The sequence below is a fragment of the Eschrichtius robustus genome, chromosome 11 (assembly GCF_028021215.1).
Source record: "Eschrichtius robustus isolate mEscRob2 chromosome 11, mEscRob2.pri, whole genome shotgun sequence".
NCBI lineage: Eukaryota > Metazoa > Chordata > Mammalia > Artiodactyla > Eschrichtiidae > Eschrichtius > Eschrichtius robustus.
In genome coordinates, this window is record NC_090834.1 from 57003059 (window position 1) to 57030849 (window position 27791).

Genomic DNA, 27791 nt, shown 5'->3' on the forward strand with positions numbered 1-27791 from the left:
AATCCAAGAACATGGTATATGTCTCCATCTGTTTATGTCATCTTTGAATTCTTTCATCAGTGTCTTATAGTTTTCAGAGTAAAGGTCTTTTGTCTCCTTAGACAGGTTTATTCCTAGGTATTTTGTTCTTTTTGATATGATGGTAAATGGGATTTTTCCTTAATTTCTCTTTCCGATCTTTCTTTGTTAGTGTATAGAAATGTAACAGATTTCTGTATATTAATTTTTATTCAACAACTTTACCAAATTCATTGATGAGCCCTAGTAGTTTTCTGGTAGCGTCTTAGGATTTTCTATGTATAGCATTGTGTCATTGCAAACAGTGACAGTTTTACTTCTTTTCCAATTTGGATTCCTTTTGTTTCTTTTTCTTCTCTGGTTGCTGTGGCTAGGACTTCCAAAACTATGTTGAATAAAAGTGGCGAGAGTGGGCATCCTTGCCTTGTTCCTGATCTTAGAGCAAGTTCTTTCAGCTTTTCGCCGTTGAGTATGATGTTAGCTGTGGATTTGTCGTATATGGCCTTTATTATGTTGAGGTAGGTATGTTCCCTCTGCGCTCACTTTCTGAAGAGTTTTTTTCAGAAATGGATACTGAATTTTATCAAAAGCTTTTTCTGTATTTATTGAGATGATTGTATAGTTTTTATTCTTCAATTTGTTAATGTGATGTATCACATTGATTGATTTGCGATATTGAAAAATCCTTGCATCCCTGGGATGAATCCCTGGGATGAAGGATGGTGTACAATCCTTTTAATGCATTGTTGCTTGAATACTTGGTTGTAATTCTTTTAGACATATACCTAGAGGTAGAATTTGTATGTTGTATATATAATAATTCTTGTTAATCTTTTTAAAGAACCACCAAACTCTTTTCCCAAGTAACTGCACCAGTTTGCATTTCTAGTTTCATTCCATTATGTTCAAAGAAGATAATTTATCTGATTTGTTGAGACTTGTTACGTTCTAGCATATAGATCTTGGACAGTGTCCACGTGCACTTGAAAAGAGTGTGCAGTCTGCTATTGTTAGGTGGAGTCTACCATTTTTAAGTTTCCTCTTTCTTGATTCAGCATTTGTTTGGTGACTTTAAACCTTTGACTAATTTCCAGAGTTCCCACAGTTGATGCTTATAGTTTTTACTCATTATTTTCAGGTTTTCTATAGAGGGATAGGCCTTTGGAGCTACCTATCCCACCATTTTAAGATTTTTTTTTTTTTTGATGTGGTCCATGTTTAAAGTCTTCATTGAATTTGTTACAATATTGCTTCTGTTTTTATGTTTTGGTTTCTTTGCCGCCAGGTATCTTAGCTCCCTGACCAGGGATCGAACGCGCACCTCCTGCCTTGGGAGGTGAAGTCTTAACCGCTGGACCACTAGGGAAGTCCCCAGCAATTACTTTTTAAAAAAATATTTTATAATGTCCCTTTAATATCCTGAAATAAAATATATAGGTAATATACCTTAATGCATACAGAAGTTTTTAAAGTCACTGTAATGCATTCACTGTAATATAAAGGAGAACTGAAAGGAAGTAATTTATTAAAAAGTAGTATGAATTTCAGTATTTAAATGCTTACATATGACATTGGAAGGCATAATGAAGTAGTGATATGTTTTTAACTTTAAATAAGTTGGATTTAAGAGATATAAGAAGCTCAGACATCGTTTTGTACAAATGCTAATAAATGAGAGACTAAAATCAAGTCCTAAATATTAGACTTTTTTATATGTGCAGGAGATGAGAGAAATCACTTTTAGAGAAGTCAGGATAAAACACCAATACAAATTATAGACTAAAGAGGTGAGGGAAAGGAGAAAGTATAATATTCTTATAAATGTGCTGGGCCTGATTTGAAATGTAATTATTTAGTAAATAGTGAAGAAATATCAGAGAACATGTCTTTTATTTTGAAATCCTAACATAAGTCAAATATTTTAGTATTGAGTATTTAAGTCCTTGGAAACAATATCCTTTAAGTGATAATGGGTTTCAAAGATGATTTTTAAAAAGCAATAATAGGACATTTAGGACCAGGTAAAAGTAAGTTTTAAAAATAATAGGCAATTACAAAATAAATGAATGATTTCAGTTGGTAATTTTACACTAGATTTCACATTCATACACACACATAACCATACATGATATGCAATATTTTTAGAACAACCAATGGAATTAAATAAGATATCTTCATTTCATGTGTTTCTATAATTCAGTAGTTGGTACTAAGTCTCTTAAAAGGAGTCTTACATCCTGTATTGAAAATTTTATATTGGCTTTGTTGCTTTTACAGCACTTGGTTTTAGTGCACCATTACACGAAGACATTTTCAGATCACAATTTGAAATACAAGAGTAGGTAAATTAGCTTCCTTCCCCCAAATGGATATAATGGTCATAACTTGATCCAGAAGCTTTCTTAATTATACTATTTAAATTATGTTTGATCTCCAAATAATTTTTTATCTTAACTGTTTGTAAGTGTTGGCTGACGTATTTCCTATCAGCTTCAAATGGAATAATCACTCTATACTGTAAGTTCATAAAAATCTTTAAATCTAAATGTTCATCATATCTTTTAAAGATATGGTCCTGCTTTATCTCCTAGTTGTCGGGAAGAGTAAGTGAAATTAACGTGTTTAAAAGTTTATAATGTGTTTATAAAAATCTGTATTAAAAGCGTTACTATTAATAATTTAGTAATAATATGACAAGACATGTTTTAGAGGCTATTCCCTTAAAATTAAATCTCAGTCATGGGTCAGAATTTTAAAAGACTATGTAATGCCTCACATTTAAAACTTCTAATTCATAATTTCTTGCTTCAGCTTGCCCCTCAATCAGAATCAGTTTTTAGGAAGGAGTATATTTTGTGACAAAAGTACTTTGTCCTTTGGTTGTTATATGTTTTGAAAAATATGGAGCAAACTTCCTTGAACTTAGCACTTTCCAAGCAGGAATTTTCTCTTTTAAGTGTATACTGAAAGCTGCCTTTTTTTTTTTTCATAAGAATGACCTGTCCTCATATATGTTTAATAGCATATGATTTTTTAGTTGTGGCACAAATGTGAATGTGAAAAGCAGAGCAAAACATGTAATGGCTTTTTATGGCTTGTGTTTTCTTTTGCAGCCTTCAAGCAAAATAAAGGTACCTGAGGAGAATTTCTTCAGTGTTCCTGTTTTCTTAACTGTCTCAGGACAACTTCATCTAGAAGTGATGTCAGGGTATGGAGTTTTCTCTTTTGCTTTAATGGACTACTGATATTGGTTGGGTGAGAGTGTAATAATGTTTTCTTTCCTGATGCTCAAACCTAAAAATTGTAATTCATGTTTGTGATTAGTCCACTTCAATTCACTAAAAGTACATTTAGATTGACAAATTTGACAATATCCAAATTTCTTTCTAAAAAAGTCACATTAGTCTAGACTTTGGTTTTTGTGAAGAATGTAACACTGGAAATATGAAGTTGTGATTTTTTTTTTTCTTTTTACTAATCTTTTTTTGCTTAAATCTCAAAACACATAATCAAAATATAAGTATCATTAATCATGTTTATGAAAGTAAAGGTAGTTATAATTTACACCTAAAAATTATAAGAGAGGTACCTGGAACAAATGGAAGAAAAAATATTTTTTTAATAATTGGTTTAAATAAAGAAAATTAACCCACAAAGTCATCATGGGAGATGTGTGCCCATTTAGAAAGTATTAGAAGTCAGATCACATTAATTTTAGCCACTCTCAGACCTCTGGAAAGTCACTATAATCCTTTTTGCCCTATTTTCTTTCTTTTTGGAGATTGGACAGGAAAATCTTTAAAGTCCTGTCTAAATCTTATATTCTCTGATTCTTAATGCCGACTCAGCAAGTACTGAGTCTCCTACGAAGATGTAAATATCTTTGTTTTCTCATACAGAGCTTGAGACTTAAAAATCTCTTCAGGAAATGGCTCCAGTAAAAACAGGGAATCTTGTATTTCCCATTGTTTTTAAAATGCACGGGGTGGAAAAACTGAGGGGAAATAGAATAGTGTTCATGTTTATTTTTTTTACAGACTTTACTGGCAAGATGGAGAGTGTCAATGGTGGAATAAAGAGGGTCTTGAAAATAATATATACTTTACTTAGATTTACCTTTGAGAAAGAAATTGATAATTCCAATAACCAAATAATTGACAACATTATCAGAATACAGTACAGAAAAACTATAATCATAATAGCCCTGTGAGATTGTAGGATTTGCAGAGCTGTATGTGGGAAAGGCCATGTCAAGCATGTCATGGAAAGTTCCTTATGCCTGTCAAAGTATAATTTAAAAAAATTAAAAACATGATTCATAGAAATATAAAATATTTTATTCAATTCATTAATTACTGAGAAATAAGTAAAATAATAAGGCTAGTTCAAAGACCATTTGGGGAGCTGTGGATTCATAGGCAGTTTAATAAAAGAATTTTAGAATAAGATTGCTAGGTTAGTTGTGAACTGGTTAATGTCCCACAGACCAATAAACCCTAACCTTTGGAATTTTCTCTTCTACCTGACAGAAATGATTTGCAACTCTACTGGACAAAAATCTATAAGTTAACATGTAACTTTACTTAATCTAGGATATTTAGTTTGATAGTAAATAGAATAATGGAGCAAAGTTCATTCCCCTAGGTAGTTAAATAACCTTTGAGTGGGTCTGTGTCCCCACATTACATTGGAAGGATGTTCTGTCTACCTTTTAGCTTAATCCAAGTTTTGGATAACCTTTCTTAACAGCCTTTCATTATTCATTTCTTTTATCTGTAAAGTTAGAGACAACATGTATTCCCCTCGGAAGTGTCATAATATGGGAAAGGTATAAATTTACCAGGTTTCTTGGTTATAATATCACTAGTGGATTAAATATGTTCCCTCTTTACCAGTAAAGTGCAGTGAACCAAAGAACACAATGTACAGTGAAACTTGACAGAAGATTATATTGGCAGAATATGAGGTTTTATATTTTTTAATGTGTTATGAAGTATTTCTGTGTCAATCAAATGTTCCTAGTTTAATATGCATAGTTCTAGTACTATTAATATACAGTACATCATGTTTCAGATTAATACATGATTTAATCTCCAGTAAGAAATTGTTAGTCTTCTTTCTAAAGAAGACTAAATTTGTCTAAAGTTAGTTTTTCTAAATTTTATTTAACAGACTTTTAAAATGGAGTAAATGGTAGTTAAATTTAGAAGGTTAACATTTTCCAAAAGGATGTCTATGTTGGTTTAGTGGGTTTATGGCTCCATTTTATTTATTTTATTTGTTTATTATTTTTGGCTGCGTTGAGTCTTCGTTGCTGTGCACGGGCTTTCTCTAGTTGCGGCGAGCGGGGGCTACTCGTCGTTGCGGTGCACGGGCTTCTCATTGTGGTGGCTTCTTTTGTTGAGGAGCACGGGCTCTAGGCGCACAGGCTTCAGTAGTTGTGGCACGTGGGCTCAGTCGTTGTGGCTCGCGGGCTCTAGAGCACTAGGGCTCGTTGTGGCTCGCGGGCTCTAGGCTCAGTAGCTGTGGCGCACGGGTTTAGTTGCTCCACAGCATGTGGGATCTTCCCGGACCAGGGCTCGAACCCGTGTCCCCTACATTGGCAGGCGGATTCTTAACCACTGTGCCACCAGGGAAGCCCTATGGCTCCGTTTTAAAGTTTAATTTTATTGTTTTTAAAATAAACTTTCTATTTTTGAATAATTTTTAAATGTAGAAAAGTTGGAAAAATCGTGCAGACTTCTTATATACCTCTCACCCAGTTTCCCCTGTTGTTAACATCTTACGTTACCGTGGTACATTTGTCAAAACTAAGAACCAAATGTTAGTACATTACAATTAATTAAATTCCAGACTTTATTTGGATTTCACTGGTGTTCCATCAATGCCTTCTTCCTTTTTCCAGGATCCACTGCAGGGCACCACATTACATAGTCGTCATGTTTCCCTAGTCTCATGTAGTCTGTAACAAGTTTCTCAGTCTTTCCTTGTTTTTTATGACTTGCAGAAAGTATGCCAATCTGTATTTTTCTGATGTTTTTCTGAAGTTTTAGGGGGGTTAGAAAGAATACCAAAGAGGTGAAGTGGTCTTCTTGTCATATCATGTTGGGGGGACTTGATATCCATATGGTGCTATTAACCTTCATTACTTGGGTGAGGTAGTCTTTGCCAAGTTTCTCCACTGAAAATGTACTGTTTTTCCCTTTCTCCAATTTATTCTTTGGAAGTGAGTTACTAGGTACACCCACCCTCACTGGAGGTAGGAGTGAAGGGTTGGGAAGTGGGAGATGGAATTATGCTTCATCTCCTGAAGGGGGGAGTATTCAGAATTCTTCTGTATGGATGATTTGTTGTCTCTTTGCTCTTATTTGTTTATTTATGTCATCATTTGTATCAGGATGGACTGATGTATATCTTATGGTTTGGGTTATATTTCAACGCTGTGCTATTTACTTTGTTGCTCAAATTGTTTTAGTTGTCGGGAATTCTTTCAGATTAATTCTTGTATCCCTTTCACATGCCCCTATCCTTTTGTCTTTTGGGTACTTCCTTATTTTCTGGCACTGTAAGATACCCCAGATTTGTTTGTTAGTTTGTTTTATTTTTTTGTGATTGATGAACCTACACTGACGCAGTACTCTCACTCAAAGTCCATCGTTTACTTAGGGTTCACTCTTGGTAGTGTATGTTCAATAGGTTTGGTCAAATGATGTCATACAGAATAGTTTCACTGCTCTAAAAATCCTCTGTGTTCCTCCTGTGCATCCCTCCCTCCCTCCTAACCCCTGGCAATCTTCTTACTGTCTCCAAAGATTTGCCTTTTACAGAATGTCATATAGTTGGAATCATACAGTATGTAGCCTTTTCTGAGTGGCTTCTTTCACTTAGTAATATGCATTTAAGGTTCCTTCATATCTTTTCATGGCTTGATAGCTTGTCTTTTTTTTTTTTAACATCTTTATTGGAGTATAATTGCTTTACAGTGTTGTGTTAGTTTCTGCTGTATAACAAAGTGAATCAGCTATATGCATATGTATATCCCCATATTCCCTCCCTCTTGTGTCTCCCTCCCACCCTCCCTATCCCACCCCTCTAGGTGGTCACAAAGCACCGAGCTGCTCTCCCTGTGCTATGTGGCTGCTTCCCACTAGCTATCTGTTTTGCATTTGGTAGTGTATATATGTCCATGCCACTCTCTCACTTCGTCCCAGCTTACCCTTCCCCCTCCCCGTGTCCTCAAGTCCATTCTCTACGTCTGGGTCTTTATTCCTGTCCTGCCCCTAGGTTCATGAGAACCTTTTTGTTTTTTTAGATTCCATATATATGTGTTAGCATACTGTATTTGTTTTTCTCTTTCTGACTTCACTCTGTATGACACACTCTAGGTCCATCCACCTCACTACAAATAACTCAATTTCATTTCTTCTTATGGCAGAGTAATAATCCATTGTATATATATGCCACATCTTCTTTATCCATTCATCTGTCGATGGACACTTAGGTTGCTTCCATGTCCTGGCTATTGTAAATAGTGCTGCAGTGAACATTGTGGTACATGACTCTTTGAATTATGGTTTTCTCAGGGTATATGCCCAGTAGTGGGATTGCTGGGTCATATGGTAGTTCTATTTTTAGTTTTTTAAGGAACCTCCATACTGTTCTCCATAGTGGCTGTATCAAATTACTTTCCTACCAACAGTGCAAGAGGGTCCCCTTTTTCCACACCCTCTCCAGCATTTATTGTTTGTACATTTTTTGATGGTGGCCATTCTGACCGGTGTGAGGTGATACCTCATTGTAGTTTTGATTTGCATTTCTCTAATGATTAGTGATGTTGAACATCTTTTCATGTGTTTGTTGGCAATCCGTATATCTTCTTTGGAGAAATGTCTGTTTAGGTCTTCTGCTCATTTTTGGATTGGGTTGTTTGCTTTTTGATATTGAGCTGCATGAGCTGCTTGTATATTTTGGAGATTAATCCTTTGTCAGTTGTTTCATTTGCAAATATTTTCTCCCATTCTGAGGGTTGACTTTTCATCTTTTTTATGGTTTCCTTTGCTGTGCAAAAGCTTTTCAGTTTCATTAGGTCCCATTTGTTTATTTTTGTTTTTATTTCCATTTCTCTAGGAGGTGGGTCAAAAGGATCTTGCTGTGATTTATGTCATAGTGTTCTGCCTATGTTTTCCTCTAAGAGTTTGATAGTGTCTGGCCTTACACTTAGGTCTTTAATCCATTTTGAGTTTGTTTTTGTGTATGGTGTTAGGAAGTGTTCTAATTTCATTCTTTTACATGTAACTGTCCAGTTTTCCCAGCACCACTTATTGAAGAGGCTGTCTTATACTCTTGCCTCCTTTATCAAAGATAAGGTGACCATATGTGTGTGGGTTTATCTCTGGACTTCCTATCCTGTTCCATTGATCTATATTTCTGTTTTTGTGCTAGTACCATACTGTCCTGATTACTGTGATAGCTCATGTCTTTTTAGCGCTGAATAGTATTTCATTATCTGGAAGTACCTTAGTTTATTCATCTATTCACCTACGGAAGGACATCTTGGTTGCTTCCATGTTTTGGCAGTTATCCCAAGCTTATTTTTTGTTTTCCTTACCCTCGCCTTAGAATCAGCCATTTCTCCAAGGAGCCCTAGTTCCTTTTATTGGAAAATGGTATTTAGAAACCAGGACTTAATCAGTGGGTATTTGCTGCTACTGGGAGATTATTGCTTCTAAGCCCTCTCATCAGATAGAACTATAAATATGTTTTTTAAATAAGAGAAAGCTAAGTGTTTTCATTACATTCTGCCTATAAATAGTGGGGTGTAAGTTAGGTGTTCATTCTGAAAGAATTAGACATGTCCTAAATTGAAAAACTTACACTTAAGAAATGTCATGTAATAAAATTTTCCATTTTTTTGTCAGTTAAAGCCAGAATTGGAGGAAGGCTCAGTCTAATGTATTTAGAAGAATTTTTGATTATTATAGTTTTTCTTTCTTTGTTGGTTTTGTTTTTTTCTTTTTATGTTTTGTTGCAGGTGGTTTTTTTTTTTTCTTCTTATGAATGTTTTTACTAAGCTGTGAAGTCATGCATATTTCAGGCTAAAACTGATGCTTTCCTTTTGAACATTGCTATTAGAAGTATAAATTAGTACAGGCTCTCTAGAGAAATAGCTTTGCACCCAGAATTTTTCTTAAGGAAATGATCTGACAACTCTATAAAGATGTGTTAAAAAAAAATGTTGAAAGCAACTTCATCTATACTAATGAAAAACTACTAACAATCTAAACATTTAGGAAGGTTGATTAACCGTCAGTATACCAAGAAAATGTTCATCACCATTTACCATCTGGAAGTAATGGACGTTATTTTTAGTAAATATTTTTAAGCCATCTTATGAATAATTTGCAGAAGTAAAAGTAAAGGAAAAATGGCAGCAGAAACTAACACAACATTGTAAAGCAACTATACTCCAATAAGAATTAATTTAAAATTTTTTTAATTAATAAAGGAATAATGAAAATCAACTTTATTAGAATTTTAGTAAGTATTTAAATATAGCAAACCCAAATTTTTAAGAACTGTATTATTGTTTTTTTAATTTTATTTATTTATTTATTTATATAGCAGGTTCTTATTAGTTATCCATTTTATGCATATTGGTGTATATATGTCAATTCCAATCTCCCAATTCATCACACACACACACCCAAGAACTGTATTATTGAGAGATAATTCACTTACCATAAAATTCACCAATTTAAAGTGTACCATTCAGTGAATTTTAGTATATTTTCAGTTTTTCGAACATCACCATAAGCTAATTCAAGAATATTTTTATCACCCAAAAAGAAACTTTTTCCCATTAGCAGTCACTGATCATCCTCCCTCCCACCCTAGGCACTACAGATCAATCTACTTTATGTCTCTGTGGATTTTCCCATTCTGGATATTTCATATAAAGAGAATCACACAATATATAGCGTTTTGTGGATGGTGTATTTCACTTTGCATAATATTTTCAGTGTCTGTCAATGTTGTAGCATATGTCAGTATTTCATTCCTTTTATTGCCAAATAACAGTCCACTATGTGAGTATACCACATTTGTTTATCCATTCAGGTAAGGAGATTTGGGTTGTTTTTACTTTTTGGCTATTATGAGTAATGTTCCTACGACTGTTTGAGAACAAGTATTTGTGTGAACGTGTTTTCATTTCTCTTGGGTAGGTAGTTAGGAGTGGAATTGATGGGTTACATGGTAAGTTTAACTGTGTGAAGAACTGCTAGGCTGTTTTCCACAGTGGTGCAGGAAATTTGCAATCCCACCAGCAGTGTATAAAGGTTCCAATTTCTCCACATCCTTGCTAACACTTACATGTCTTTTTTATTGTGCCATTTTACTGAGTGTGAAGTGGCATCTCATTATGGTTTTCATTTGCATTTCCCCAATGACTGATGTTGAGCATCTTTTCATGTGCCTATTGGCCATTCAGATATCTTCTGTGGAGAAATGTCTCTTTAATTCCTTGGTTCGTGTTTTTAGTTGGGTTATTTGTCTTTTTATTATTTAGTTATAAGAGCTCTTTATATATTCTGGATACAAGTCCCTTATCAGATATATGATTCACAGATACTTTTTTATCATTCTGTGTGTTTTTTCATTTTCTTGATGATGGTGGCAAACCCAAATTTTTATTTTTACTTTTCTGGGTTATGCAAGTACCCCAAATAGATGCAGCCCTTTGAATGTAGCCAGCTGTTTATCAACTTCCATGCGTGAGCCTGGAATGTGTCTATACTTTAAATACAGATTCAAATTTCAAATACATCTTTAATAGGCTTTAGCTTATTATTACTTCTGGTTCTTGGCCAGTTACATTATCAAAAAGAACTTTGACAGCTCTTAATTTTGTCGAAGAGGGGATGGCCATTTTTTTGCTCCACAATTGCAAAACATTTTTGTTTTCAGATTTCCTAAATACTAATTAGAATGATGAAATCAATGCATTTTTTCATTTCTACATGTTATTCTTTTCCTTTCAAACACCTTTGTGTACTCACTTGCTTTCACTGTTTGTCCACTTATTAACCATATCAAGTAAATTTTGATGTGCAAATATCATAAATAGTGAAAGAATATTGTCACACAAGAAAAAGAAATAAAAGGAATCCAAATTAGAAAGGAAGGTGTAAAACTGTCATTGCTTGCAGATGACATGGTACTGTATGTAAGAAATCCTAAACATGCCACCAAAAAATATTAGAATTTATCAATGAATTCAGTAAAGTTGTAGGATACAAAATTAATATACAGAAATCTGTTGCATTTCTATACACTAAAAACAGACTGTCAGAAAGAGAAATTAAAAAAATAATCCCATCAAAAAGAATAAAATACCTAGGAATAAAACAAACTAAGGAGGTGAAAGACCTGTATTCAGAAAACTGTAAGACACTGATGAAAGAAATTGAAGATGACACAAACCGATGGAAAGATATGGGTTGAAAGAATTACTCTTGTTAAAATGACTATACTACCCAAGGCAATCTGCAGATTCAGTGCAATTCCTATCAAAATACCAATGACATTTTTCACGAATAATGTAACAAATAATTCTAAAATTTATGTAGAAACAAAAGACCCCAAATAGCCAAAACAATCTTGAGAGAGAAGAGCAAAGCTGGAGGTATCATGCCTCCCGATTTCAAACTATACTACAAAGCTATAGTTATCAAAACAGTATAGTACTGGCACAAAAACAGACACATAGATCAATGAAACAGAATAGAGAGCCCAGAAGTGAACCCACACTTATATGGTCAATTAATCTATGACAAAGGAGACAAAAATATACAGTGGGAAAAAGCTAGCCTCTTCAGTAAATAGTGTTGGAATAACTGGACTAATTTCTCATACTATATACAAAAACAAACTCAAAGTACATTAAAAATTTAAATGTAAGACCTGAAACCATAAAACTTCTAAAAGAAAACATAGGCATTTGACATTGGTCTTAGCAATATTTTTTGGCTATGTCTCCTCCGGCAAGGGCAAAAAAAGCAAAAATAAACAAATGGGACTACATCAAACTAAAAGCTTTTGCACAGTGAAGGAAACCATCAACAAAACAAAAAGGTCACCTACTGAATGGGAGAAGATATTTGCAAACAGTATGTCTGATAAGGGGTTAATATCCAAAATATACCAAGAACTCATACAACTCAACAACCAAAAAACAAACAACCCAATTTAAAAAATGGGCAGAGGACCTGAATAGAAATTTTTCAGAGAAGACACACAGATGGCTAACAGGCACATGAAAAGATGCTCAACATCACTCTCATCAGGGAAATGTAATCAAAACTGCAATGAAATATCACCTCACACCTGTTAGAATGGCTATTATCAAAAACATAACAATTAACAAGTGTTGGTGAGGATGTGGAGAAAAGGGAACACTCATGCACTGTTGGTGGGAATGTAAATTGGTGCAGCCACTATTGAAAGTAATACGGAGATTCCTCAAAATATTAAAAATAGGACTACCATACAATCCAGCAATTTCACTTCTGGATATTTTTCCAAAGAAAACAAAAACATTAATTTGAAAAGATGTATACACCCCTGTGTTCGTTGCAGCATTATTTACAATAGCCAAGATACGAGAGCAACCTAAGTGTCCATTGACAGATGAATGGATCAAGATGATGTGGTATAATATACAGTGGAATATTAGCCATAAAAAAAAGAATGAAGTCTTGCCATTTGCGACAACATGGACGGACCTACAGGGTATTATGCCAAGTGAAATAAGTCAGAGAAAGACAAATACCATATAATTTCACTTATATATGGGATCTAAAAAACAAAACAAATGAACAAACATAACATAAACAGAGTCATAGATACAGAGAGCAAATAGGTGGTTGCCAGAGAAGAGGGGTAGGGAAATGAGTGAAATAGGTAAGGAACATTAAGAGATACAAGCTTCCGGGCTTCCCTGGTGGTGCAGTGGTTAAGACTCCGCCTGCCAGTGCAGGGGACACGGGTTCGAGCCCTGGTCTAGGAAGATCCCACATGCCGCGGAGCAACTAAGCCCGTGCACCACAACTACTGAGCCTGCACTCTAGAGCCTGTGAGCAACAGCTACTGAAGCCTGCGCACCTAGAGCCCATGCTCTGCAACAAGAGAAGCCACAGCAATGAGAAGCCCACACACTGCAGCAAAGAGTAGACCCTGCTTGCCGCAGCTAGAGAAAGCCCGCGCACAGCGATGAAGACCCAACGCAGCCAAAAATAAATAAATAAAATAAATTAAAAAAGAGAGAGATACAAGCTTCTAGTTAACAAAATAAATGAGTCACAGAAATAAAATGTACAGAGTGGGGAATATTGTCAATAATAATGTAATGTTGTATGGTGACAAATGGTCACTAGACTTAGTGTGGTGATCATTTTGTAATGTATAGAAATATCAAATCACTGTGTTGTGCACCAGGAGCTGATGTAGTGCTGTAGGTCAATTATACTTCAAAGACAAAAGAAACAAACTCAGAGAGAAAGAGATCAGATTTGTGGTTACCAGAGGCAAGGGGTGAGGAGAAAGGGAATTGGCTGAAGGGGGTCAGAAGGTACAAACTTCCAGTTATATGATAAGTAAGTACTAGGGATATAATGTACATGATTAATGTAATTGACACTGTTGTGTGTCGTATATCAAAGTTGTCAAGAGAGTAAATCCTAAGAGTGCCTATCACAAGGAAAAATATTTTTTTTCTTTTATTTTGTATCTATGTAAGATGATGGATGTTCACTAAACTTATTGTGGTAGTCACTTCATGAAGTATTTAAGTCAAGTCATTATAAGGTGCTTATACAGTGCTGTATGTCAATTATATCTCAAACTAGAAGAAAAAATTTTAATAAATATTTAAAAATTTAAAAAGATAGTATATTGTTACATATCCTTTTAGCAGAATAGTATGGTCCAAGTTCTTATTGCAAATTATTGTATGATGAAATCCTTACTGTGGGATGACTAATTGGATGAAAATACCATATTTCCTTTTTGCCCATAGAAATGTATTATTCACTTACCAGTTCTTGAGTTTGAGAAAATTGATTTAGGATATTGTTATCTGAAGGCTCACAGTCTGAGAATCCACTTACACAACCAATTTTACCAACATCATTAGAGACTAGATTTTACTATCTGTCTCTCCCCCATTCATTTCCTGGTTTGTTCAGTGTTTATGAAGCATCTTTATTATTTTTCTTCTGTTTGTCATTTTGAGGAAAAAATAAAAGATTTCAATTCTCAACTGAGTTCTCTGAAAACTACAGAAAAGACTACAACAATAGTGTCTCCGGGCTTTTCTAATACCTTCTTGAAAAATTACATGATAGTTTGTGTACTGCAGTAAGAAAACTGAAGATGATACAATGGAGATGATTTATCTCACTGTGCATCTCTCTCTTATCTACTATGCATCTTAAGCATCCATCATTCTGTTCTCATAACATTTTACTCTTTTTTAACTTAAAATTAGGAATAAGTAATGATGAAATAATTTCTAGAATGGTGAGATAGCAAAATGTTTCAATATACAGGAAAGATAAGATCACTAAAACCTCATATTTTCTTAGATTCGTGAAAGAATTCAATGGGTTTTATTCTATTAGGAAAAAATAGTAGAAATTTATCTGTCTCTTGGATGACTCTGTAATGTCTTGAATTCTGGCTCCCCAAAAGACACATACTGTGAATGCAACCTTATTTGGAAATAAGGTCTTTGCAAATGTGATCAAATTAAAATACTGGATTAAGGTGGGCACTAAATCCAATGACTAGTATCTTTATAAGAGAAAGGAGAAGGAGATTTGGATACAAAGACACAGAGAAGATACACACAGTGGGAGGAAGGCCATGTGAAAGCAGAGGCAGAGATTGAAGTGATGCTGAGGAATGCTAAAGATTGCTCGGAGCCACCAGAAATTAGGAAGAGGCAAGGAAGGATTCTTCGCTAAAACCTTCAGAGGGAGCAAGGCTCTGCCAACACCTCAATTTCAGACTGCTAGCCTCCACAGTCTAGAGAGAATAAATTTCTGTTGTTTTAAGCCATGTAGTTTGTGGTAAGTTGTTATGGCCGCCTTAGGAAAATAATACAACCTCTAACAAAGTATAAAAGTCATGAAATACTACTTTTTAGAAACAGCTAAAATTGCTCAACAGAGAAACTAAGAAATTAAAACTGGGCATAATGGACCTTGGCAGTAAACTGAGGGTTAAATTAATTATGATTCGTCTAAACGGTGGATTACCGTACAGCCATTAAAATTTATGATAAAGCTCTACAACGTGTTGTTAAAAGAAAAAAGTGGTCATGAAACAGGGAGTAGAATGTGATTCCAGTTTTTTACAATGTGTGTGTATGTATAGGTGGGGAAAAGTCTGAAAAATATGCACCAATATTCAACTTGTAAGCAATGGCTATCTCTGCTCATTTTTATTGTCTTCCTTAAACTTGTCTTTTTTTCAGATTTGAAAAACTAATGTTTATTACTTTTATAGTGAGAAAAAATTAGATATTTATATTTGGGGAGAAAAAAATCAGTTTGGTCGAGTTAATTTCATTCCAGTCTGATTAATTGGCTGCTTTGTGACTGGTATGAGCAATCCTAAACTCATTCCCTTGGGTTATCTCATCAGTTCAGATGCTGAGCTCAGAAGCCATGAAACATTCACACTCAGGATGAGCTTATACTGTTAAGTGGCTGCCATAATGTGTCAACATGTGAACCTGATTTAAACTGAGGTACCCCTTATAACTGGGTGTGAAATTGTCTTCCATCCCATATGACTTTCTTATTCTTCATACGTTTGATTCTTAGATGCTTATCTGAAATTTGTTAATTTATACTCATTTGATTTTCAGGATCTTATGGCTGTTTTATTCATGCTGTGCATTTTCGTGTACCTCTGTGTTTCTAATACTTGTCCTCCTCTAATGCTGCTTTTTCCATACCTGTTCATTACTCAAGGCTCAACTGAAAAATGACTTCCTCCTTGACTCCTTCCCTGTTCTCCTCTCAACAGAGATTATTTTTCTTTTTCTGTTTTTTTAATAGTACTCACCTACTTCATGTCCTAAAGACAAAAAAAAAGCTGCTTTTGTTTTTAATGTTTAGCCGGTTTGTAGTTCTTTTCATATGTCTATCTCATAGATAAATATTCCAAATATTTTTATCTACGAAAAATAGTAATTATTTAGTAAGTATTGTTAATTGAATTTGCAAAGCACAAATTCTCATTCTTCAAAACTTTTCCTCTACTGTTTCTACTGTAAAGTTTAGTCTACAACAGCAGTTAACATCACTGCTTTTACTCTATTCATGAAAATGATATAACCATGAAACTTTGAGATCTTCAATTACCTTATTGTTTCCTGAACGTGTGTGAATGATGATGATTGTTTATGCTGTTGTCTTGATTGTGGGACCTTAAAACACATAGATTTCTTCTTTTAGTGTATTATTTATGTTAAAAATTAACCCTGTTTAGATAGAAATATGAATTAACAGACTATTGATATGAATGACTCAGGAACTTCATTCATTATTCATTATTTGTATTATATAGCCAGGGGATGAGCATTTCAGGCAAATTGAGCAGGAGATGCAGAGACTTTTTAGTAGGAATATTTAGCTTGCTTGGGTGCAAACAGAGAATGTGAATATGTGGATTAACCGGGGTTGGGTATTACCAAATGATTATGATGGAAGTAGATAAGTACAGAAGGTTATAGTGATAGATCAAGGAGTCTATGCTTCGGTAAGGAGAGAAGTGAGGAAATAAGGGTGGAGAGTGATGATGGCAAAAGTGGTAGGCTTAAAGAATTGGAGATCTTACTGAAGAACTGTTGGTGTGGAAGTATCAATACTAGAGAAAAAAACCTGGACAAATGCAAGGGTGATAGTCAAAGAATGGTATTGTGAGATTCATCTCTCTAACGTGGAATCTCTGCTCAGCTCCCCACCTATAAACTAAAGTGCCAGTTGCTTTCTCCAGTTGGCTGTTGGATACTCATCTCAGCATGTTAAAAACTGAATTCATCATCTTGTTCTCCAAATCTGTTTTTTCCTTCTGAAGTCCCTATCAGAGGAAATGGCACTACCCTCCTTCCATCCTTGTCAGAGCAGCTGTATGGATATCATTTTCAAATGCTTCTTTTCCCACACCCTTTGCATCCTTTCAGTCATTTGCTTCCACTTCCCTTTGCTTCAGCTATCCTAAACTGTTTATGATATTCTAATCACATCATCCTGTTTCACTTATTTGTGTTCCCTTGCATATGTTGTTTATTTCTATCTAGAATGTCCTTTCCCCATGCCTTTGTCTAGCTAACCCCTGCACATCAGTCTAAACTCAGCTTGAGCATGATCTCACCCAGAATCCCTACCTGCCTCCGCACCCACCACCCCCATATCTTTCTTGTTTAAATGCCCTTCTTTTGTACGCCCATGCTGCTTTATTCTTACCTATTTTGTAACACTGGAATCATTAATTTTTTTTCTCTATAGCTTAGACTCTGAGCTTTTGAATTTAGGGACTGTGTTTAATTTTGTAACTCTATTACTTAATACAGAATAAAGATTTAAATACCTGTTGAAAGAGTGTTTCTATTTTATTTATTTAAAAATGTTGAAATTATCTGTTTGTATGCTTATCTTCCCATTAGCCCATTAGTAAATTCCTCAAACTGTATCTTGTTTCTCTTTGTCTTAGTTTCTATTACTACCACTTATGTGATCCAGGGCTCAAAAATCAATCTTAATTCAATTGAACATTTGTTGAGAGCCAAGTGTGTGCCAAACACAGGGTTAGGTGCTGAGATACAGAGATCAGCAAGAAAGATATGATTCCAACCTTCCTGACCCTTCCTGTACGGTCTAATGAGCAAGACAGACATTAAATAAGAAATTAGAAATGTGGTAGCTGTTGTAAAAAAGATTGTCCTGAGGGCAAGAAGGGCATATGGCAAGGGAATTTCACCTTGTCTAGGTTGAATTTAATTTAGAGATAACCTTATCAGTGGAATGATTACATGAGAGTGCATTTTAAAATGTCATTTATATTTAATGACCACTGGCTATTATATTTGGTTTGTATTCTATTGCTTTTCTGTTCTTGGAACAACAGACCTCCAGTTAATACAACTTTTCCTCACCGTTATTGCGGAGCATTTTATGGTATAGAAAGAATCTTTTAGTTACCTCAGTACATGTTAATCTGTATTTGGCAGTGGGACATCTTTTAGTACTTTTATGTCATGTTTGATAGTCATTCTTTTCTTTTTTTTTTTTTTTTTTTTTTGGCTGTGTTGGGTCTTCGTTTCCTGCGAGGGCTTTCTCTAGTTGCGGCAAGCGGGGGCCACTCTTCATCGCGGTGCGCGGGCCTTTCACTATCGGGGCCTCTCTTGTTGCGGGGCACAGGCTCCAGGCGCGCAGGCTCAGTAGTTGTGGCTCACGGGCCTAGCTGCTCCGCGGCATGTGGGATCTTCCCAGACCAGGGCTCGAACCCGTGCCCCCTGCATTGGCAGGCAGATTCTCAACCACTGTGCCACCAGGGAAGCCCCGATAGTCATTCTTGAATGAATTTTATTTATCCAAATCATCAAAAGCTAGAAGATTATCTAGCTTCTCTGTCCTGTTCCTTTGTCCACTTCCAAATACTTAGACTCTTTTGTTGTACTTTATATGAAAAGGTTATGACTTTATATCCTGTCTGACTTTAGAACAACAGCCAGGATAAGTGGGATATGAACGTTACGGCTTAATGAAATGGTTGAAGAAACTGGATATATTTAGCATAGGGAAGACAAAGGTGAGACATGATTTAATAGTTCAGATCTATTTGGCGGGCTTTTGTGAGAGCCTTGTGTGCAATTGAGTACAGCTGACCCTTGAACAACATAGGTTTGAATTGCACAGGTCCACTTACCGAAGAATTTTTTCCAATAGTAAATAAATACTACAGTACTACACAGTCTTCGTTGGCTGAATTCACAGATGAAGAACCGCAGACAAGGAGGAACTGCTGATACAGAGGGTCAGCTATAAGTGATACTAGGATTTTCAACTGCACAAAGGGTGGCATCCCTAACCCCGAGTTGTTCGAGGGTCAGCTATAAACGATTTTTTAAAGAACAACTTAACTGAAGTATAATTCACATACCATAAAATTCACCCTTTAAAAAATGTACAATTCAAAAACAAAAAATAATAAAAAATTAAAATTTAATATGCAATTCAGTAGTTTTTTTATTCACAGAGTTTTACAACCATCATCACTAATTTTATATTTTCATCACTTCAAAAGAAATTCCCATTCCCCTCTCCTCTCAGCACCTGGCAAACACTACTGAATCAGAAACAGTGGGAGCGGGCCCCAGCAATCTGTTGTAACAAACCTACCAGATGATGATGATGATGCTGAGGACTACTGCTCTCGAGAAAGACCCTCTGCTCCCTGGTTGGTGGGGACATCTGGTGTCCGGCCATTCTGGTGGGAGAGGGGAGGGGGTTGACATCCATGCGCGAACTCTCAGTGAATCTCCATTTCCCCCATCCCCCGCCTCACCACGGGTCTGTGTGTAAGTCATCTTCTTTCTGCTGCAGTATACTCACTCTGTGTTCCAGATAATGGCATCCATGCTTTGATGCATTGGTCATCACTCAGCCGTCCGTTTTCTGTCCTCCAAAGATGTGCTGAGATCTCTTGTCTACTGAAGGCCCCCTTCCTGTTTCTTTTAATTTTTTTATTATTATTTTGAGGTTGTCTTAGGAAGGAGTGAATATAAATATCTGTTCTTAATTCACTATTTGAACTTCGTTTTTACTAGCTTCAGAGGTATTCATTTGCTTTTCTTTAATTGCTATTTAGTTAATGTACTACTTGCTTAATGATTTAATTTCTCTGTCTGAATGTGTTAACTCTGCAGTATCTGTATACCGCCTTGGAAGTCTAAACATTGGGTTCTCTCCCCATTTCTAATATTGCATTCCTTTGTGAGAGAGATTACTAACATGCCTTTTCTCTACTTCAAGCGTATAGGAGAATAGCCCTACTACTCTTCTGTTATCTAGCTCGCTGAGTTCTTGTTAAGCAGGCAGAATATCTGAGGTACTGAGTGCTTTTAAAATAAGCAAGTTTGGTGTGAGTTATAAAAAAAAAAAATCATAGTCAATCCTTTGAGTAATGATACTTATAGAACTTATTTTGCATGAAATGCAGTGCCTATTGGCATTGTCTAAAAGCAAATGCAGGTTACTATAGTGAGACATCAAGTTAATACTTAGTAATTTGACCAATATGGACAGTAATTGGAGCTATTAAAAGCAAGACTGATGTTACTTCTTTGAATTACTGTAGAATCTTGTCCAAATTCTATTTTGTTCAGGTGGCTTTAATTACTTTTTCAGAAGGGGGAAAGAAATCTGTGTTGGTTGCATGTTTGCAGAATTTAGGTTGGATTGGGAACACAGAGAATTTATGTCATTTCGACTTTTTTTTCCCCCCAACTTGCTTTCTTCTATCTAAAAATATCTATGGCTATTCATTTATTGAGCAATAATTTTCACGTTCACCCAAATGGCATGTAACTGTGTTGGACACCAAGGAAGCTGTTAAAAATATAGGACAGCCTCATTGATTGACACGTAGAGGGTTACCAGTACTGTTACAGAATTAATTAGCTACTAAGATAATGTTATCTCTCCCCCAGAGTACTGAATTTGTTAAGTGAATGGTTCTGTTAATTGAGGAGATTATAGTTAGAGAGACTTAAGTTGGAATTCTAGCTTCTTTACATACTACTTTTATAAGCTTAAGGTCTGAGCCTCTACTTCCTAACCAAAAAGATAAATTGTAATGGTGACCTTGCAGAGCTGTTGTGAGAATTAGCTACTATGTAAAGCCCAGTGTTTATCACAGTTTGACACTGAAATGGTAAGTGCTGTGATGGTGGTACTGATGACAGCTGGGACCTGGAGAACCCAGGGTGATTATGAAGGACTAGCTAAAGAAAGAATCCAAGGTGGTATAAGCAGAAAGAAGAGCTGACACCTAGTAATCAAGTTGTTTTACAACAGTAACAGAATTGGAGTTTACGCATAGCAGAGGATTGGGACAAATTGTGAGTCTGCCAGGATTCAGGACTCAAAAGACAGGTTAGAACATCAAACTAAAACCAGTGACTGGAACGAAGGAAGGGGTTAGGACACAAAAATCAGATACCTGTCATAATTTGAAGACCAAAGCAGAAATAAACTATAAGAGCAGTTTAGGTCCTAATCTGTCCTCAGAGCTGTGGTCAGTTATGTTGACAGTGAGGTGTCACTGTGTTCTGGATTCTTTTGTTCTTTGGAGGAGATCATTGCTGTGCCCCTTCTGTGGTTCCATGAGCCTAACTCTTCACCTTTTATACTACAGTTGGGACAAGATTATAATTTAAATAGTTAAGTAATGGAATAAGCCAATGTACAAATAATCTCTTTTCTTTATTGTTGCTTCTCAACCAACTTTATTGAGTATACTTTACATACCAAAAAGTGCACCCATTTTAAATGTACAGTTCAATAAATTTTGAAAAATGTCTAAACCTTTGTAATCTCCACTGTGATAAAAAAACAGAATATTTTTATCACCCTAAAAAATCCCCTCATTGCCCTTTGCAGTCAGTCTCCCTCCCCATCTCTGTGCCCTAGGCAATGAGTGATCTGTTTTTTCTCATCATAGATTTCCCCTTTCTAGAATTTCATATAAATAGTGTTTATATAATATTTAATTTATATATTTTATATAAATGGTATCATACAGTATTTATTTACTCTTCTCTATGATACCTTGCACTTAACATAATACGTTTGAGGTTCATCGAGTAGTTTGTTCCTTTTTAATGCTGAATATTATTCCATTGCATGTATATACAACTTGTTCATTCATTCATCTTTTGGTAGAAACTTGGGTTGTTTCACCTATTATGAATGAAGCTCTGTGAAAATTAATGTACCTATGCCCATATTATGTTCATATATTTTTTCATTTCCCTTGGGTAAATACCTAGGAGTTTCTGGGTTGTATTGTAAATGTATGATTAACTTTAGAAGGAACTCCCAAAACAGTTTTCTGAAGTACTTGTACTATCTGGCAATGGATAAGAGTTCTATTTGCTCCACATCTTTGACACAAATTGGTATTGTATTTTTTTAATCATCCTAGTAAGTATATATCTCATTATAGTTTTAATTTGCATTTCTGTGATAACTAATAGTGTTAAACTTTTTTTCTCATGTGCTTACTGGTCATTCATATATCTTCTTTTATGAATTGTCTTTTGAATTCATTTGCCCATTTTTATTAGGTTGTTTGTCTTCTCATCATTGAGTTACAGGAGTTCTTTTCCTTTTTTTTTTAGTTGAAGTATAGTTGATTTACAATGTTGTGTTAGTTTCAGGTGTACAGCAAAGTGATTCAGTTATACATATATATATATATTTACCTATATATATATATAGGTTTTTTATATATATATATATGTGTATATATATATATATATATATATATATATATATATATATATATATATATCAGTTCTTTTTCAGATTCTTATCCATTGTAGGTTATTACAAGATATTGAATTTAGTTCCCTGTGCTATACAGTAGGTTCTTGTTGTTTATTTATTTCATATATAGTAGTGTGTATCTGTTAATCCCAAACTCCTAATTTATCCCTCCCCCCCTCACCCTGCTTTCCCTTTTGGTAACCATAAATTTGTTTTCTATGTCTGTGAGTCTATTTTTGTTTTGTAAATAAGTTCATTTCTCTCATTGTTTTTTAGATTCCACATATAAGAGATATCATATGATATTTGCCTTTCTCTGTCTCACTTCACTTAATATGATAATCTCTAGAAGTATCCGTGTTGCTGCCATTGGCATTATTACATTCTTTTTTATGGCTGAGTAATATTCCATTATATATATCACATCTTCTTTATCCATTCATCTGTCGATGGACAGTTAGGTTGCTTCTGTGTCTTGGCTATTGTAAGTAGTCGTGCTATGAGTAATGGGGTGCATGTATCTTTTCAAATTCGAGTTTTTGTCTTTTCTGGATATATGCCCAGAAGTGGGATTGCTGGATCATACAGTACCTGTATTTTTAGTTTTTTAAGGAACCTCCAGACTGTTCTTCGTTGTGGCTGCACCAATTTTTATTCCCACCAACAGTGCAGGAGGGTTCCCTTTTCTCCACACCCTCTCCAGCATTTACTATTTGTAGACTTTTTGATGATGGCCATTCTGACTGGTGTGAGGTGATACCTCATTGTAGTTTTGATTTGCATTTCTCTAATAAATAGTGATATTGAGCATCTTTTCACATGCCTGTTGGCCAGTTGTATGTCTTCTTTGGAGAAATGTCTATTTAGGACTTCTGCCCATTTTTTGATTGAGTTGTTTGTTTTTTTAATATTGAGCTGTTTGAGCTGTTTGTATATTTTGAAATTAATCCCTTGTTGGTCACATTGTTTGCAGATATTTTCTCCCTTTTCGTAGGTTGTCTTTTTGTTTTGTTTGTGGTTTCCTTTGCTGTGCAAAAGCTTTTAAGTTTGATTAGGTCCCATTTGTTTAGTTTGGGTTTTATTTCAATTACTCTACAAGTCAGATCCAAAAAAATATTGCTGCAATTTATGTCAAAGAGTGTTCTGCCTATGTTTTCCTCCAGGAGCTTTATAGTATCTGGTCTCACATTTAGGTCTTTAATCCATTTTGAGTTTATTTTTGTATATGGTATTAGGGAATGTTCTAATTTCATTCTTTTATATGTTGCTGTCCACTTTTCCCAGCACCACTTACTGAAGAGACTGTCTTTTCTCCATTGTTATATTCTTGCCTCCTTTGTCGTAGATTAATTGACCATAAGTGTGTGGGTTATTTCTGGGCTGTCTATCCTGCTCCACTAATCTATGTGTCTGTTTTTGTGCCAGTACCATATTGTTTTGATGCCTGTAGTGTTATAGTGTATTCTGAAGCCAGGGAACGTGATTCCTCTAGCTCTATTCTTTTTTCTCAAGACTGTTTGAGAAATAGTCTTGGCTATTCGGGATCTTTTGTGTTTCCATACAAATTCTAAAATTTTTTGTTCTAGTTCTGTGAAAAATGCCATTGGTAATTTGATAGGGATTGCATTGAATCTGTAGATTGCCTTGGGTAATATGGCCGTTTTAACAATATTGATTCTTCCAATCCAAGAACACAGATCTTTCCATCTGTTTGTGAAGTTATAAGGATTCTTTATACATTCTGGATACTAGCCCTTTATCAGATTTATGTATTGCAAATACTTTCCCCCAGTCTGCCTTTCCTTTCCATCTTTTTTTTTTTTTAATACATTTATTTATTTATTTTTGGGTGTGTTGGGTCTTAGTTTCTGTGCGAGGGCTTTCTCCAGTTCCGGCGAGCGGGGGCCACTCTTCATCGCGGTGCGCGGGCCTCTCACTGTCGCGGCCTCTCTTGTTGCGAAGCACAGGCTCCAGATGCGCAGGCTCAGTAGTCGTGGCTCACAGGCCTAGCCGCTCTGCGGCATGTGGGATCTTCCCAGACCAGGGCTCGAACCCATGTCCCCTGCATTGGCAGGCAGATTCTCAACCACTGCGCCACCAGGGAAGCCCCTCCATCTTTTTTACAGTGTCTTTTGAAGACAAGAGTCTTTTATTTTGTTGGTGTATACTTCATCAGTTTTTTTTCTTATGTGATTCATAATTTTTGTATCCTATTCAAAAGGTTGCACAGATTTTCTTCTTTGTTTTTTCCCTAGGAATTTTATAATTGTAGCTTGTACGTTTAGGTCTGTGATCTCCCTACTAGTCTGTAAGTTCCTTGAAGGTAAAGGTCATGCCTGATTTATGTCGATATTTTCCATAGTGGTTAGTAGCCTAGTAACTATTTGTTGAAGAAATAAATAAATTTGACTTTATGGTAGAAAATGATGATTGTAAGGTAAGGACACATAGCTAGGCCCTAAGCTGCTGTATCTATTTCTTCTTAGCTGATATGATCTGTGGGCTTGAATTACTTTTGTGCTTTTGACTTATTTCATCAATCTCTTCTAGTTGGGGAGAAAAAAATCTCCAATCAGAAAATGCATTAATGCACTTGGAATAATATTATATTCAATTTATTTAGATATTTTAAAGTACCCTTATTATATGAAAGAAAAATTTTATTTTATATTCTCATGTTGGTATGAATCCTTCTTTGTATGAATTCAGAAAATTTTGTGTCTTTTAAGAAAAATCAATATTTCAAAAATTCACCTGTAAACTATGTGCATGAATTATAGAAACCACTGAAAAACTTGTGTATTTTACTTTACCAAAATAAATTTACTTCCTTTTCTACAAAATAAAAGGAAACTTCATCTTTGCTCCTCTAGAAGAAATTTCTAATAAAGAAGCTCAGCCATGGTTTTTGCTCCTTTCTCACAGTAGAAATTGGTAACAAGTAAGCTTAGTAGCATACATTAGTTGGTATTCATATTATTTTTGTTTCTCCTGATGTCAATCCCAACTTGATCTCTCATGATATACCCCTACACTGAAAAAATAAAACCTGTGTTTTGCCACTTGAAACAGGCTCATAGGACAGTAAACTGCTGTGCCACATAAATCTCTACAATTTGGAGAATGTGCAAAACCTGAGCCATCCATATTTCTCATTTAAGAGGCTGATTTAGTGTATGAATTAAGATGGAGATTGGGAGATAAAGGTAAAAACCTGAAGTGTTTGTTTCTGGAACATCATTCTTTCCTTAGTTTCTTCAGCTGGGTAATTCTGTGCTTTCCTCCTGATTCTACTTCAGGATGGTAGAGTATGAGATTCAGTGAAAACATTTGAACTCTAGGCAGACAGTACTTCAGGGACTACTGTACAAGGAAATATCTCAAAAATTTTCATGCGTGCCCCCTTGTAGCCAAAATATGTGTTTGATTTGATAATGGATTTCATATATAGCTGTTGAGGATTGGGTGTGACTTGGGAGTTTGAAAATAACTGCTCAGATCCAAATCCAGAGTCTCTCTACCTTTTGTGTCAATCATACCATGATCTATATCATTAAGAGTATTTGTTTTTAGTATCTGTTACAGCACTTGCTGTTTCTTGGTAGCATTTAGAGACATATTTATAAGTGAAGCCAAATCAGAAGATGGAGGCAGTATCCATTTCATCATGTATCTGTTTTGGATATTCTTTCTCAGGGAGTTACGACCATTGGAGAATAGTTCATTCATCCTCATCTTGATGATGACTAAAATGACTTATAGTTTGCTCACTTTGAGTAAAGAGCCTAGAAAAGCCTGATTCTGAGAGTTATGCACTCATATAGATGGAAAGTTAACAAAAGGTGCAAGTATGGTTTACTGAATAATTCTGCCGTTGTGCATTAATGACTTTCAGAGAGTCATTTTATCAGAAGAGGGGGAAAGAGGTCTGGTATGGCAGAGCAATAGATGTGGGAAAAATAGAATATGTGTGACTGGGCACTGGAACAAATTCAGAAGCTGTACTCAATAACTCTCTCCTCCATTGATCCCTTTCCTCATGTTCCATTGTCTGAACGCACATTTTTTTCCCAGTTGATTGTCTTCTGCATGTATTGAGATTTCAACAGTTGACTTCAGTGCTGGACAGCAGAACTTACTGCAGTCATGGGAATGCTCTGTATCCGCACTGACCAATATGGTAGCCACTAGCTGTATGTGGCTATTTAGCATTTGAAATGCAGCTAGTGTGACTGAGGAACTGAATTTTTATTAATTTTATTTAATTTTAATTAGTGTAACTATAAATAGCCACATGTGGCTAGTAGCCACCATGTTGAACAATGCAGACTTAGCCTCTGCCCAGTTTATAAAACATTGAAGGCACCCATATCATGCGCTGTTTGGCAGTTTCTTTTGCCCTTAGCGTAGTAATAATGCTGGGAAAATGTAGGTATTCAGTATGTATTAATATTTTTTGAATTAAATTGAATGGACAGTCAGAAGGGAAAGGTGAGAAGCTTGAAGAACTCAGTGGTGGCTTGGTAGGTGTTGTGGGCTCTGATGCCAATGCCTTCCCTTTTAATTTTAGTATAATTTTGTTATTTTATGGTTTCAGTGTGTCCCATTAGCTTGCCCATCCTGACTCTTTTTTGATGTCTAAATATTGCATAGACACAAAATTAAACATCTTAAATAGATGTATGGGTAAAACAAAGAATAATGATACAATCAACACCTGAGTCCCCCAAAATGCTTCATTTCTTTAGTCTCCTGTATATTCTTTTCTAATCACATCCTCTTCCCTCCCCATGAAAACTAGCTACTAACCTCAATTTTGGGTTTATCATTCCTTTTCTTTATGGTTTTATCACTTATGTTCATATTTATAAATAATACACAGCTTAAAGGTTTTTATATTTTGTATAAATAGAATCATATGTATATATTCTGTGACTTAGTTTACTCGCTTAACATTATACTCCTAAATTAGATCCATGTTGTATAATGTTTTCACTACTGTAGGGTATTCCCTTTGTATGAAGATGCCAAAAATTATGTATTTTACTACTGGTGGATGTTTTTTCCTCATGTTTTGCTAGTGCATACGGTGCAGCTGTGAAACAGATTTAATTAGTCTTTCACTTGGTACACATGTGAAAGACTTACTGCAGG

The 27791-nt window shown here is 35.2% G+C and overlaps 1 protein-coding gene across 3 annotated transcripts in view; it reads left to right on the forward strand.

Annotated features, from left to right (window-relative positions):
• Positions 1-27791, forward strand: part of NARS2 (asparaginyl-tRNA synthetase 2, mitochondrial) — a 145329-nt gene that overhangs the window by 61453 nt on the left and 56085 nt on the right. For all 3 annotated transcript variants that reach the window (XM_068556203.1, XM_068556206.1, XM_068556204.1), the window contains one exon: positions 3132-3226. In XM_068556203.1, the coding sequence (XP_068412304.1) occupies positions 3132-3226 (95 nt within the window). The remainder of the gene's footprint in view (positions 1-3131; positions 3227-27791) is intronic.